Below are 12,685 nucleotides of genomic sequence, written 5' to 3'. Positions count from 1 at the left end.
GACCCAGAACAAAACAGGATACCTCAAACCTGAGAGATTAATGTCTCTGTAGTCTATAACCTTTCATAGACAGCAGAGGGCATGCAGGACTCTGCTAAGCTGGGCAACAGAGCCATATACAGGTACGACCAGTGGATGCAGTACAGATATTCAGGGTCACTGGGCACTGGGATGATGTAAAGCAAACCAGAGTGAGATACACCTTCCCCAGAAAGAACTGCCATTCTCACACGGGGGCTGGGGAGACTGTGGGCAGGAGAGAACATTCGACACTGCAGGTGAGTGTGTAAACTGCCACAACCGTTAGGGAAAACAACCTGGTGTTCCTCGAAAAGTCAAAACTAGAGCTACCACGTGATCCAGCAATACTGGATATACAACCTCAGGAAATGAAATTACAGGAGAATACACTTTACCATAGCCAAGAAATGGATGCCATCTAAGAGTTCATCAACTGATAAACAGATGAGGAAATGTGTTACTGTGCACCATGGAAAACTATTTAGCCACAAAGAAGGAAAATCTCTAACCAAGAATACTAGGGAAACTGGATAGTCACATGCAAAAGGTAGAAATGAGATCCCCCAACTCTCATCAAAAATAAATTCCAAACGAACCAAAGGCCTTAAGTGTAAGAGTTCCATAGACCCCAAATCTAAGAGCAAGAATGGGCAAGTGAGAGGGCATCAAAAAGAAAGTTGCTACACAGCGAGGGAAACTCTCAGGAGAGGAAGAAGACGCATTCAGAGTGGCAGGAAGTTTCAGCCAGCTGCACATCGGACCAGAGATTAAGATCCCAAACAGGAAAAGAATACAAAAGTTCAGCCAAGTACGACAGCACATGCCGGCAATCCAAATACCAAGAGGCAAAGACATGAGGATCCCAAGTTTGACCCCAGCCTGGGCTATTATATAGTGGAACTTTGTTAACAGACAAAAAGATAAAAACCATAACAACAAAATACTAAACAAATAATGAATGGGAAAATGCTCTGAAAGTTGCTGCAGAGAACAGCAGCTGTGTTGTTCAGATCTTTGGCATTTTTTGTCATCAAGGGAAAGCAAATGAAAGCTAGGCTGAGACTCCATTTCAGCTCTGTCAGAATGCCACTGAAAAATAAAAAACAAACTGTCAAGGCTGTGGAGGGAACAGTAGTTATATACTGTCTGTAACCTCACGAAATAGCGCAGCTCTATAAAAACTGATCCTCAGAAAACAAAACAAAACACAACAAAACGTCTGCCATACAACCCTGCTTCAACACAGCACACCCATGTCTACTGCAACTAGCTAGAGTAGCCAAGTTATGGGACCAGCCTAGGTGCAGTGCAACAGATGTGTGGCTAAATAAGATACCATGGAGTGTTATCCATAAAGGATGAAGCTGGCACTACCTAAAGGAGTCGGGGAGCATCTCACTCAGTGCAGGTGACAAATGTTGCATGCTTTCTCTCGTGTAAGGAAACAGATAGCCCTGTGTTGGAAAGGGATTGTGGGCTTCCCAAACCCTCGGTACGGATACTGCAGGGAGAGGATGCTAAAAGCCATCCTCATGTTTGGAAGGTCCACTCCTATCCTTACCAGATCCTGGTGCTTTTGAACACATCTTCCTTCTCGCAGCCTCTTGGAACAGCCTTTCCTGCATTCTCTAGCTGCTGAGAAGAAAAGCCTCCCGAAGCCGGTGTGCTGATAGCTCCCTCTTCCCTGTCTCTTGCCTTCCAGGTGTTTGTGGACACCAGAGGGCCAGGGAGGGGACAGCAGGGCCACCATACAAAGTGGAACTGGAGACACTGCCCACTCAAAACATCATGAAATGACTTTTTACACTGTTATAAACTGGATGGGAGACAGCAGACACCATCAGTTACCTCAGAGGGTTATGTCCTGTCCCTGTGTTGAGCTTTTCTATTGAATTTGTTGCTAGTTTTTCTGCTACCTTCCCAACAACTGTGTAATAAACCTTATAGATTCTTTAAAAAAAAAACGAAGAATTACTAGAAATCAGAGAGGGACAAGTAGGGACTGGGAAGGGAATTGAGGGAGGACTGGGAGGCTACGGAAGGGAAACATTAAGCTGTAAGGGAAGTAGACATGATCAAAGTACAATATATGCCTATGTTAAAAGGCCACAGTGAAATCAACTAATTCATATAATTAACATGAATTAATCGTTATAATAAAAACGTTTCTAAAGAATAAAATCTTGAAACCTTGCAATATGCATGGATGCAATTAGAGACCATTAAGCTAAATGGCACCTGCCAGGCACAGAGAGATTAAGTCCCACCTGATTTCAGTCAGAGCTAAAGCAGTTCATCTCATCCTTGGTGAGACTCCAGCCAGCCAGTAGACTGCATGCCTACAATCCCAGCATGCAGAGGCAGAGGGAGGAGGGTCAACATACTGTGAGGGTAACGTGGCCCATACAAGGCTATGCCACAGAGGAGGGAGAGAGGAGATGAGGGCAGGGAGAGGAAGGGGGGGTTCTGTGGGAGTGGGGGGTCACAAAAGCTGAGGAGAGATGCTGTTCAGTGGGTCCTAAGCTGCAGTTGGGAGGAAGATACTCTGATGTGCTGCTGCACAGTAGACTATACACAATGGCAATGTGTGTATTAATCCCAATAACCGGAGGAAAGGACTTCCCGTGTTTCCACTGCGAAGAACTGATATATGCTTAAGGGTTAGATATGTTTGGCCTGGATCCAACATTACATAATATTTAAGTGTATCAAAAGCATCACATGGCATCCTGTTCATACATATGGTTTTTATGATTTTGTGTAGGTTAAAAAATAAACTTGTGAATCTGCTCTTTAAAGGGAGGAAATAGTTGGAGAGATGACTTAGTGTTTAAGAACACATGACAGCATCCACAAATGGTAGCTTACAGCTGCCCGAATGGCAGTTCCAGAGGATCTCATGCCCTCTTCTGGCTTCTGTAAATACCTACAGTCATATAATCATACACACAAACACATAACCATAATTTACAAATTAGATCATTTTTCAATGAAAAATAAGCAAGGGAATGTGTTCTTCACATGATAAGGAATACACTCATATTGCTAAATTCATCAAACAAGACCCATAATAGTTGTATGAGTTGTATTATTATTATTATTATTATTTACTTTTTAAAAGTGGGTATCTCCATCCACTATATCACCAGTGTGTACAGGAAGCAATTTACAGCTCTTGACACATTTAATAAAGCTCAGAGACTTTCTGAATGGTCTCCTCTGGGGAGTGCTGCAGCATCTAGATTGGGAAGCCATGAATGTCCCATGATGCACAGCAGAGCCCCACAGCAAAGAACCATTCAGTCCAAACGCAGTCACAACCAAGTGAGGGGACCTAGGGTTACCTAGTCTGTGAACGAATGACTCAGAAGCCATAGCTGGAGAAGCTCAGCCTTAGAAACGCTGGCGGAACAGAGCAGCTGCAGGCCTGGAAACAGCTGGGGGAGGAGCAATGGGGAGGGGTTAGCAGCAGTCTTGCCCTGGGGAGGTCCTGGGGACATCGAGCTGCACATTTGCAAAGGGAGTGAGATACTTTCTCTATTCCTAAGGAATAAACATTTCTTTCTTTCTTTTCTTTTTTTAATTTTATGTACATTGGTGTTTTACCTCCATGTATGTCAGTGAGGTGTCAGATCCCCTGGAACAGGGGTTACAGACATTTGTGAACTGCCATGTGGTGCCGGAAATTGAACCCAGATCTTCTAGAAGAACAACCAGTGTGTATGACTGCTGAGCCCTCTCTCCAGTCCCATAACAAACATTTCTTTTACAACTCCTAAGAAATCCTAGGTTGGAGAGATGGCTCAGCAGTTAAGATCACCTGCTGCTCTCACAGAGGACCTGAGTTTAGTTCCCAGCACCCAACATGGCACCTTGTAATCAGCCATAATTCCAGTTCCAGAGGATCTGATGCCCACTTCTGGCCTCTGTGGGCTTCTGCACTCATGTGGGGCACATAGTACATGCAGGCAAAACATTCATATTCATAAAATAAAAATAAATAAACCTTGAAAAAAAAGAAAGAACATAAACATATGGCACACAGGGAAGGACAAGAATTAAATATAAAAGCACATAATGGCTACCAAGGGTCAAGGACAGCAACTATGGGGTCACCATAGCAGTAACTCCTTTCTAATGCCTGCCCAGCCTTGCAAGCCTCCTGGATAGCCTCTTACCAAAGAACTGAGCAAAATGAGCAGGCTGATTTTCCCTTTGGACTCCCTCCAAATCACTCATAATGAACTGAGAGATTTACTAGAATAGATAAAGATATCTTACCTCTAAACCTTCATCCAATCTGTTCCAAATAGAAAAGCTTCCCCTGCCCCCGCCAAATGGAAGTGCTGTAGTGTTTTATGTTTTATTTCTTTGTAGATTTATTCTTTCATTGTTGTAATTAATGTTTGTGTTTGTTTGCTATATATTATCAAGGTTCTCCATACAGAGCAAATAGATAGTAATAGATTAGATATGAGTAACTTATGATTGGACATGGGTGAAAAGGTTGTGGCGCAGGGAAGTTTCATCATCTCTGCAATTCAAAGCATGGGAATTGGTGGCATGATTCCTTCAAGTTGAAGGGGCAGATAGATGGAGGGCAAGGCTGTAAAGCTCTGCCAAGTTTTAGAGTAAAGGACCTATAGTCCATGACAGGAGAAGATGAAATGTCCTGGTAAACCAAGAGAGAAAAATTCACCCTTCTGTGTTAGAATTGCCCAGGCTCTGTGAGTACCTGGTGCCCCTCCTACTGGTGAGCTTTACCCAGGCTTTGTGAGCCCTACCTACCTCCTCTACTCAAATACTAAGTAAGCTTTGCTGGAAGTAAGGAGAGATGACATACTGGAGCCTATGTGATATTTACATAAGATTAGCTCTCACCTTATGTGCTAGGTAACCTAAAACAGCACAGTTACAACATCCCTAAGGAAACCAAGGCATGGACAGCATCATAGTCTTTCAACTTTCTCCAGGAAATGACTGGGCAATGGTTAGGAAATGAATAAGGAGTTTTAATCAGAGAGATTACCAGACATTAATTCCTCAGGTGAAAACATGCCTGAGCAATGTACAAAGTGGCCATGCAAATGTTACAAAGCATTATGAAATGATGAAATCGAGCTAGGTGTGGTGGCACACACCTTTAGTCCCCGCAGTCGGGGGGGGGGGAGATGGGGGAAGGGGTCTGTGAGTCTGAGACCAGCCTAGCCAACCAGGTGAGTTCCAGGATAGCCAGGGCTTGAAAAAACAAAGAAAGAACGAAAGGAAGAAAGGAAGGAAGGAAAGAAGGAAGGAAATGACTGAAATTGTTGGTGCCTATGTATATGATTTACTGCTGTCAGCAAAATTTAAATTTTTATATCTGAAGAGCACAAGATAATCTCATATAGAGTACTAAATGTTTAGTTTTACCTTGAAGTATTTACTCAGTGATTTATTCAAATAAAAGGACTAAAGCCAGGGGAAACGGTTGAGAGATGCTGGTTAGAAGCTTTTAAATTAATGAAATCCACACATCTAATAACACTGAGATGACAGACAGAGTGTACAGAGACTACACTCACCTGCACAAAGAAGTAGGTATCCACAAAAATTAGAGGGGAGTCTGGAGTGAGTAAAATACCTGCCTACAAACTAAACTACTCGTTTTGGTACATCGAGAGGGCTCGTGATGCTGTTAGAAACCTTGGAATCTCCTAATGTTCACTGTAGGTGTAATTTTAAATCACTTCAGGAGAATATCATGCAGATGAAGGACTGGATCTGACAAAATTCACCAACTCCTGTCCCCCATTGGAGGTGAACCATTCTGCAGGAAATAATCTAGGATTATGCAGGATTTAGACACTGTTCTGCCAACTCATAGTGTTTGTCATGATTCCATGGGCTTAGTGACTGGCTGTTCACTTTGGGGAAATGCCTATGCAAGTCTTAAGTCATTTTTGGAGACTTTTTTTTTTTTTTTTTTGGTTTTTCGAGACAGGGTTTCTCTGTGTAGCCCTGGCTGTCCTGGAACTCACTTTGTAGACCAGGCTGGCCTCGAACTCAGAAATCTGCCTGCCTCTGCCTCCCGAGTACTGGGATTAAAAGCGTGCGCCACCATGCCCGGCTGGAGATGTATTTCTGGCTATAGTTTTTGAACAAAATCTTTATTGAATTAGCAACTGAACACACAGAGACACACCTTCACACAATGTACCCCAACCGGTAAGACATAAAAAATATTGAAATTAGCTTTATTTTAATTTTTAATTATTTTTTATTTTTCAGATTATAATTGCATCATTTTCTCCTTCCCTTTCCTCCCTCCAGACCCTCCCATAGACCTCTTTTTTCATTAACTGTTGCACATATAAATTCTATGTTGCATATATATATATATGTGTGTGTGTATATATTATATATTCCAAACACACAAATACAACTTATTTAGTCTACATGTCAGTTGTATGTATGTTTTCAGGGCTGATCATTGGTATTGGGCAACTAACAAGAGAGTTCTTCCCTGGAGAAGACTGCGTCTGCCGCTCCCAGCATTCCTTAGTCACCTGTAGTTCTTTGTCTAGAGTTGGGTGAGGCCTCATGAGCTTTCCCACCGCCCACTTTATGTCTCTGTTGGTGTTGTCCTTGTTCAGCTCATGTTTAGGCAGCCATGGTGGTGAGACTTCATGAGACTTCTGACATTCCTACAGACACAGTCTCACAGCAAACTCCTTGGTCCTCTGGCCCTTAGCAGTCTTTCACCCACTCTTCTGGAGTGATCGCTGAGCCTTAGGTAGGAGTTGAGCTGAAGATGCTATCAGCTGGGACTAGGTTCCATAGGTTGGTTATGGTTTTCTGTAATGCTCTCCATCTACACTGATCTGTAGCTATAAGGACAAGTCGTTGGAATGTATTTCAGGATTAGGCTGGTTTAGCAAAGTGGTAGCTGTGTGCTCTCCTCTAAGATCTATGGCTTCACTAGCCCTGGGCAGTTGGCTAGGTGCCCTATTCCAGGCAGGTTTTTCCTCTTGTTCAGCAAGCCTTAAGTCCAACTCAGGAACTGTTGGTCACCATCAAAGTAAGGGTTATTGTGACATGCTGGTCATTGCTGTGGTTCATAGGCATGATAGTTAAGAAGGGTTACGGGTTGCCTCCCTCCTTTGGCACCATGAATGTTAGTCCTCCAGGAGAAGGGTTTCAAGTCAGATCCAGCTTAAGAGCCTCTGGGTCCTGTCTGAAGCACACAGTGTCTTCAGCAATACAGGCTTGTCTCCCACTTCTCGGAGGAAGCAATAGCCTGGAATGTTCTGGGAGTCTTTTGGACAACCAACAACTCAAAAGAGGATTGTTCATGACTGGTGTGGTTTTTGTTCAATGGCCTTTGACTCTTGGTGGCAGCACCGTTTACCCAAAGCAACTGTATTTTAAATCTGAGTGGGAGAGGCTCAGAGAGGCTCGGAGAGGGTGTGGAGAAGCACCAGGCCCGGTACAGATCCTGACAATGGCTTTGCCTTGGGGATCTCAAGACAAAGGTGGCCATCTGAAGTATCAAAGTCAAACACATACAAAAGAATCCTAGTCAGAGTGACTGGATACTTCTCACCAGAAACACTGCATTTCTGAAAGGGGTGAGGCCATCTGAAATGGAAAGTTCACTCTACAGTTCTATACCTATCCAAAGTATTGCTGACATAAATGGTAGGAAAAGACATCTGAAATTACGAAAGCATGAAGAAATTTATTTCACAGGGGCTCACAAAGAGAAGGGATTAACCAAGATGACCCCCATCCCTGGTGACCAAGACAGGATACTCTGAAGACATCAGAGACAGGATCCTGGAGACATATAGATATATAAGGCAGCCATAGCACAGTGGGCAGAGAGGATCCTGGCTTACTGCTGGGGACTCCTATCAGCCTGGATCCTCACTACTGAGACCTGCATGACAGGTCAGTGCTGCTAGCATAAAGGAAATCTAAGCTCCCTTTGAGATCCACAGAGCCTTCTGCAGCTGCCTCCTGAGAAACAAACATGTGGGGCTAGGAAGGGCCAAACCCCTGCCTATCCAACTAAAATTCCTGTGAACTCAGCCTCTGCTCAGGTCACTAGGCAGGCACTGGGGATAGCAGTAAAAGCTGGCAGTGCGACAGCCAGAGCCAGTGTGGTTCAGGCTTTACAGGAGGGACCCAAAAGAGCTGTGCAGAGACCAAATTCACACACCAGGCATCTCTAGTCTCCAAACAAGCATGGGGAGCCCCAGGCTGAGCACTGATGGAGAGTCCCAACTCTTCACAATAGCACAGCAGCTGGCAGGCAAGACCATCAAGTGGGCACGGGATACAGTCATGCTAGAAGGGCATTTTGCTAAAGGAAAACTAGGAGCCTAGGCTTTAGAGGGTTTGAAAGGGCAGGGACTGGATGAAAGAAAAGAGGACCTTTGACACTCTGGGGTCAGGAAGGAGATGGACAGAAAGCAGCACTAGGGCTACAGGAAGTTCAAAACCCCCCGGTTCCCACTTCCTACCCAGTCAAGGCTCTACTTATTGCCCCAAGTGGCCACCCTTGTATATAGGGGTGTTCGGAGGAAGCGGCTGGTCTTCATGTAAGCAGAGATCCTCTTCAGTCCCTGAGAGTTAAAGAAAAACAGAAAACCAAACACTAAGATTTGCTCAGAGCCAGAGAGGTTAAACAGCTTCCTCCTGCCCACACTGCACCCATCTGGGATTAGCCTGGCCTCTGTCTCTCAAATTTTGTACTCTCTTGGCCCACTCCCTTCCTGACCTCCCCAAGGGACCCTTGTGTCTACACAGACATGCTGTGTCTACACAGACATGCTCCTCTTGCACACCCCTGTGTCTACACAGACATGCTCCTCTTGCACACCCCTGTGTCTACACAGACATGCTCCTCTTGCACACCCCTGTGTCTACACAGACATGCTCCTCTTGCACACATCTTGCCTGGGTTTGCACACTGAGCATGAATCAGTCTAGCAGGACAAAGAGGCATGTTTCAAAGATAACCCCTATCTCATCCAGTGACTCTGCAAAACCAGGGTCAAAGTTTATAGATACAGATAGATCAGAAAAGAAAAGCCAGGCTCACTCTAATCATTCCCTAAGGAGAAAGCCACACTTCTGCACCTGGTACTGAGCTTCATCCAATCCCATCTCCAGCCTCCATACAGGCATGGACTAGGTGCATTGGCAGTTACATACACTGTTGGCCTTCTAGCAGGAGCATGAGCCCCTAGAATATCTCTAAAGACGTCAATGAGGTCCAGAGCTGCCTGTATGCAAGGGAAGTCACGGGAGACCCTGGCACAGCTCTGCTCGTGCTGAAGCCCTGAGCAAGTATAACTCCACAGTTTCACATTTCCTTAGCCAAGCAATGGGACTGATAGTCCCCTCCACCACGGAGGAACGCTGATCACTATAAGCCTGATCAACAGATGTAGGGTGCTCGGCACTGACACTGGCAGAAAGCAATTGCTCAATTCCTGATTCTTATCCTCAGCCCAAGAAAACATCAAGGCAAAGTTGACAGCCAAGGGGAAGTAGGACCAGGGCATCACCTCAAAGCGGGTCACAAAGTCCTTCAGGTTTGGGAAACCGTCCAGGCATGTGGGTTCGAATATAAGGTGCAGGTCCAAGATATCATAAGCCAGGAAATCTACAAAAGTAATCTGCAAAGGGCCACGAATGAGAGATGGCATAGAATTCTGTCCCCGAGGAGAATGACAATGCTCAACTTTTCCCCCTTTACCTTTTCACCAACAAACCATGTCCGCTGGCCCAGGAACTGTGAGAAGAGTTTCACCATTCCAGGGAGCTGCTCCAAGTATTCCACCTTCAGTTTCTCCTGCGGCAGAAAACAGCTGTCACCATGTAAGTTCTGAAGAAGGACTGTCCCTTCAGTATCATGCATGGCCCTAAATAGCCAGGAGTGGGCAGCCGTCTCCACTAAGATGGAGACTCAGTCACAGTCCAGGTTTCGATTTAACATATGAGTACTTACTTACTAGACTCCTCGGTAGCCCACCCCACCCTTCAAATGCAGTGGAAGGCCAGGGAAGAATAAGACTGCCCACAGTGGGGCATCATCATTCTTGATGCCTACATGGCTGGATACCCTGAGCACCTGGCAGGTACCAATGCCAGGCAGCATCAAAGAATCAAGAACTAAAATACTCAGAGGAGATGAGAGTCCACACAATGGGTCCAGAAGAATGAAATATACTTGAGTTTTCCCCATAAATTGAGGAGAATCTGAAGCAGAAAAGGAGAGAAAATCCTTCAGGCTGACCCTGTGCTACTTAAGGAATATGCTGGCTCCAGGGGGTGTGAACAGAAGCACTCTGAGAGGCTGGAAAGGGTTCTGTAACAGTCTCTCATCTTGGACTTCTTTTTCTAATCCATGGGATATTCCTGTATTTCGTGACCAACAAAGATATGAACTAGCTGGTAGAGGGCCTATGGCAGAGGACACAGGTAGAAAACACTTGGAAAACACAACTTCACTATCTAGGAACTTAATGTCCACTCTGGGAAGTCTGGACTGCAGCCTAAAATAGGTGGGGCCTAAGTAAGAGCATTCATTTGATAGTTCAGTGTCATGGGGACAGCTGATGACAATACATGAAACATCCTGGAGGGTAAGAGGCTAAGAAATTCCAAAGGTAAATAAGATCTGTGCAGATTGGGAATCTGAGGGAGCTGACTCCTGACCCCAACGCTGCCTGGTCCAGCCCAGGAAGGGAGATAGATGAGACTCACAAAGTCTGGGCTGTAACAGACTCGAGCCAGCTGATTGGAGACATCCATAGCCTGGTTCTCCAAAATGTCCACTCGAATCTTCTCTTCCTCTGTCTCCCCACCTGCAGCACACACAGCACAGACGCATCTTCAACACCTCACACCAGCCAAGCCAAGTAGGTTGTCCCCCACCCCACCCTGCAGACGCCCCACTCACACATGTTGTGCTTGCGGGCAATGTATCGCAGGATGGCATTGCTCTGCGTGATCTTGTGTGACCCATCAATTAAGTAAGGCAACTGCTTGGACAATAAAGGATGGTCAGACAGGATGTGAGGTCCCAGCCTTCCTTCTCTGGATTAGGACTGACATGTGGTCTGGCGTTCATCATGGCTAGCATGGGAAGCCCCCCACGAACACACTGCACACTGAATGGAAAAGCTAGGACACAGCCCATCTCAGAAACACTGTGCAGCCACCAGGAACAGAAGCAAGTGAACAGAAGGAAGCATTGACTCCAAGCCCCTCCGCCAGGCGAGGAGGTGAGATGACTTCCCCAAACCTCCCCGTCCCCCTCTACCTACATTGGGGAAGTCCAGGCCCAGTTTGAACTTCTCACTCAGCCACTGGCTTCGGTCATAGTCAGGAGCTGTGATTGATGAGATTGCATAAAGAGAAATCAGCCCAGTGTCCAACACACCTATTTCAGGGACCCAACCCCCTAAGACAAGGATCTGTAACCTCACACAGTGAGCCTTTATCCCTGAAGGTTTCAGGAATAAAGAGTGCTTGGAACTACAAAGAATAGGCAAGTCTTGATGGGGAATGTGACCTAATTTCAACATGAGGGGGACCCACCCCTTCACTTCCAGGAGGAAGGAAGGTCAAGCCCAGCTCTCTGGGGCTTACTGAAAGAGGCAGATTCTAAGTCCATCTGGGGGAGCCCCGTAGTGCGGGAGGCGTGTAATGTAATGCAGGCACCAATTGCTAGGCACCAATTGCTAGGCGCCAATGGACAGGAGACGTCTGACCGACAAATAGCATTACCATCTCCCATGGTGTATCTCTTCTCCTCATAGCTTGAGCCTGTGTATTCTAGAAGCAGCCGAATAGCGTGAGCTAGCTGAAAAGATAGGAATGGGGGCGGGGGACTTCTGTGTGACTTCACCTCCTCCAAGTGCATATACACGGGCGCACAAACCAGTAAGGACATGTGTGCAAGACCCTGAGCCAGACAAGCAAGGGATTCCTCTCGCCCCACCCCATCCTCACCCCCCAGCTCGCCTCCTAGCCCTGCAATCCTTCCCACTCATCAGGTGGTTGCTCACCCCACGGATGTCCCAGTAACCCAGTGTCATAGGCATGATGCTGGTGCCTGAGACTGAGTCCACCGGCCTCCCGTGTGAGCAGCTTTGACTTTATCCTAGTGCCCTCGGGCACCTGGGCAGAGCTGGTGCCCGGCGTGATCCTGCCCCTCCAGACTCTGCCCCGCAACACACACCCTGCTCTACAGCTTTTCCCCTGACAGTCACCTACAGAAGCCAAATTACTGAGCTCCGCCCCCAACAAACCGGAAAGCGTAATAAGCGATCCCGCCTGCAGTTCCGCCCAATCGTCCTGCCCCGTGCGCAGATGCAGAGCTCTAGTAACTCCCTGCCTTTGCCAGACCGCTCTGCCTTCTTCCAAGTTGTCTTCGGCCTGTGGGAGGGTCAGGCCAGTAGGGGAGTCCCCAACCCGGAAGTGCTAATTAAGCACTTCATGCCTGCTGTCAAACAAGACAGACTTCTGCGGGGCTCTGCTGATGACAGTGTTCCCCAGGTGATGTTTTTCCGTCTGGCAGAGAACAGTCTTTCTGTTCAGAAGTTCCTCATCTGAATTCAAAGAGATTATTGCTATCACAGATAAACCCCTGACTCAAAAAAAGGGT

At 46.3% G+C, this 12,685-nt stretch overlaps 1 protein-coding gene and 1 non-coding gene across 3 annotated transcripts; one reads left to right on the top strand and one right to left on the bottom strand.

Annotated features, from left to right (window-relative positions):
• The first annotated feature begins 1,473 nt into the window (after positions 1-1,473).
• On the top strand, positions 1,474-1,604 carry LOC115030699 (small nucleolar RNA SNORA71). The gene has a single exon (XR_003836299.1). It is a non-coding gene; the product is annotated as a small nucleolar RNA SNORA71 (small nucleolar RNA).
• Positions 1,605-6,257: 4,653 nt separating this feature from the next.
• On the bottom strand, positions 6,258-12,316 carry Gstm4 (glutathione S-transferase mu 4). Of its 2 annotated transcripts, XM_021158559.3 has the most exons (9): positions 12,087-12,316; positions 11,806-11,881; positions 11,343-11,407; positions 10,976-11,057; positions 10,780-10,880; positions 9,770-9,865; positions 9,579-9,689; positions 8,529-8,630; positions 6,258-7,543 (listed from the first exon to the last, which is right to left on the bottom strand). In XM_021158559.3, exons 1-8 carry the CDS (start codon positions 12,120-12,122, stop codon positions 8,541-8,543), a joined length of 657 nt encoding a protein of 218 aa, XP_021014218.1. In that variant the 5' UTR covers positions 12,123-12,316; the 3' UTR covers positions 6,258-7,543; positions 8,529-8,540. The 2 variants fall into 2 exon arrangements, with proteins under 2 accessions (XP_021014218.1, XP_021014217.1); XM_021158558.2 differs by lacking the exon at positions 6,258-7,543 and having other exon boundaries at positions 7,722-8,630.
• Between the last annotated feature and the right edge of the window lie 369 nt (positions 12,317-12,685).

This window comes from Mus caroli, unplaced genomic scaffold, assembly GCF_978045245.1.
Source record: "Mus caroli unplaced genomic scaffold, Mus_caroli_1 scaffold_3, whole genome shotgun sequence".
NCBI lineage: Eukaryota > Metazoa > Chordata > Mammalia > Rodentia > Muridae > Mus > Mus caroli.
Note: the sequence above shows the minus strand (reverse complement) of the source record. Positions and strands in the feature narration are given on the sequence as shown.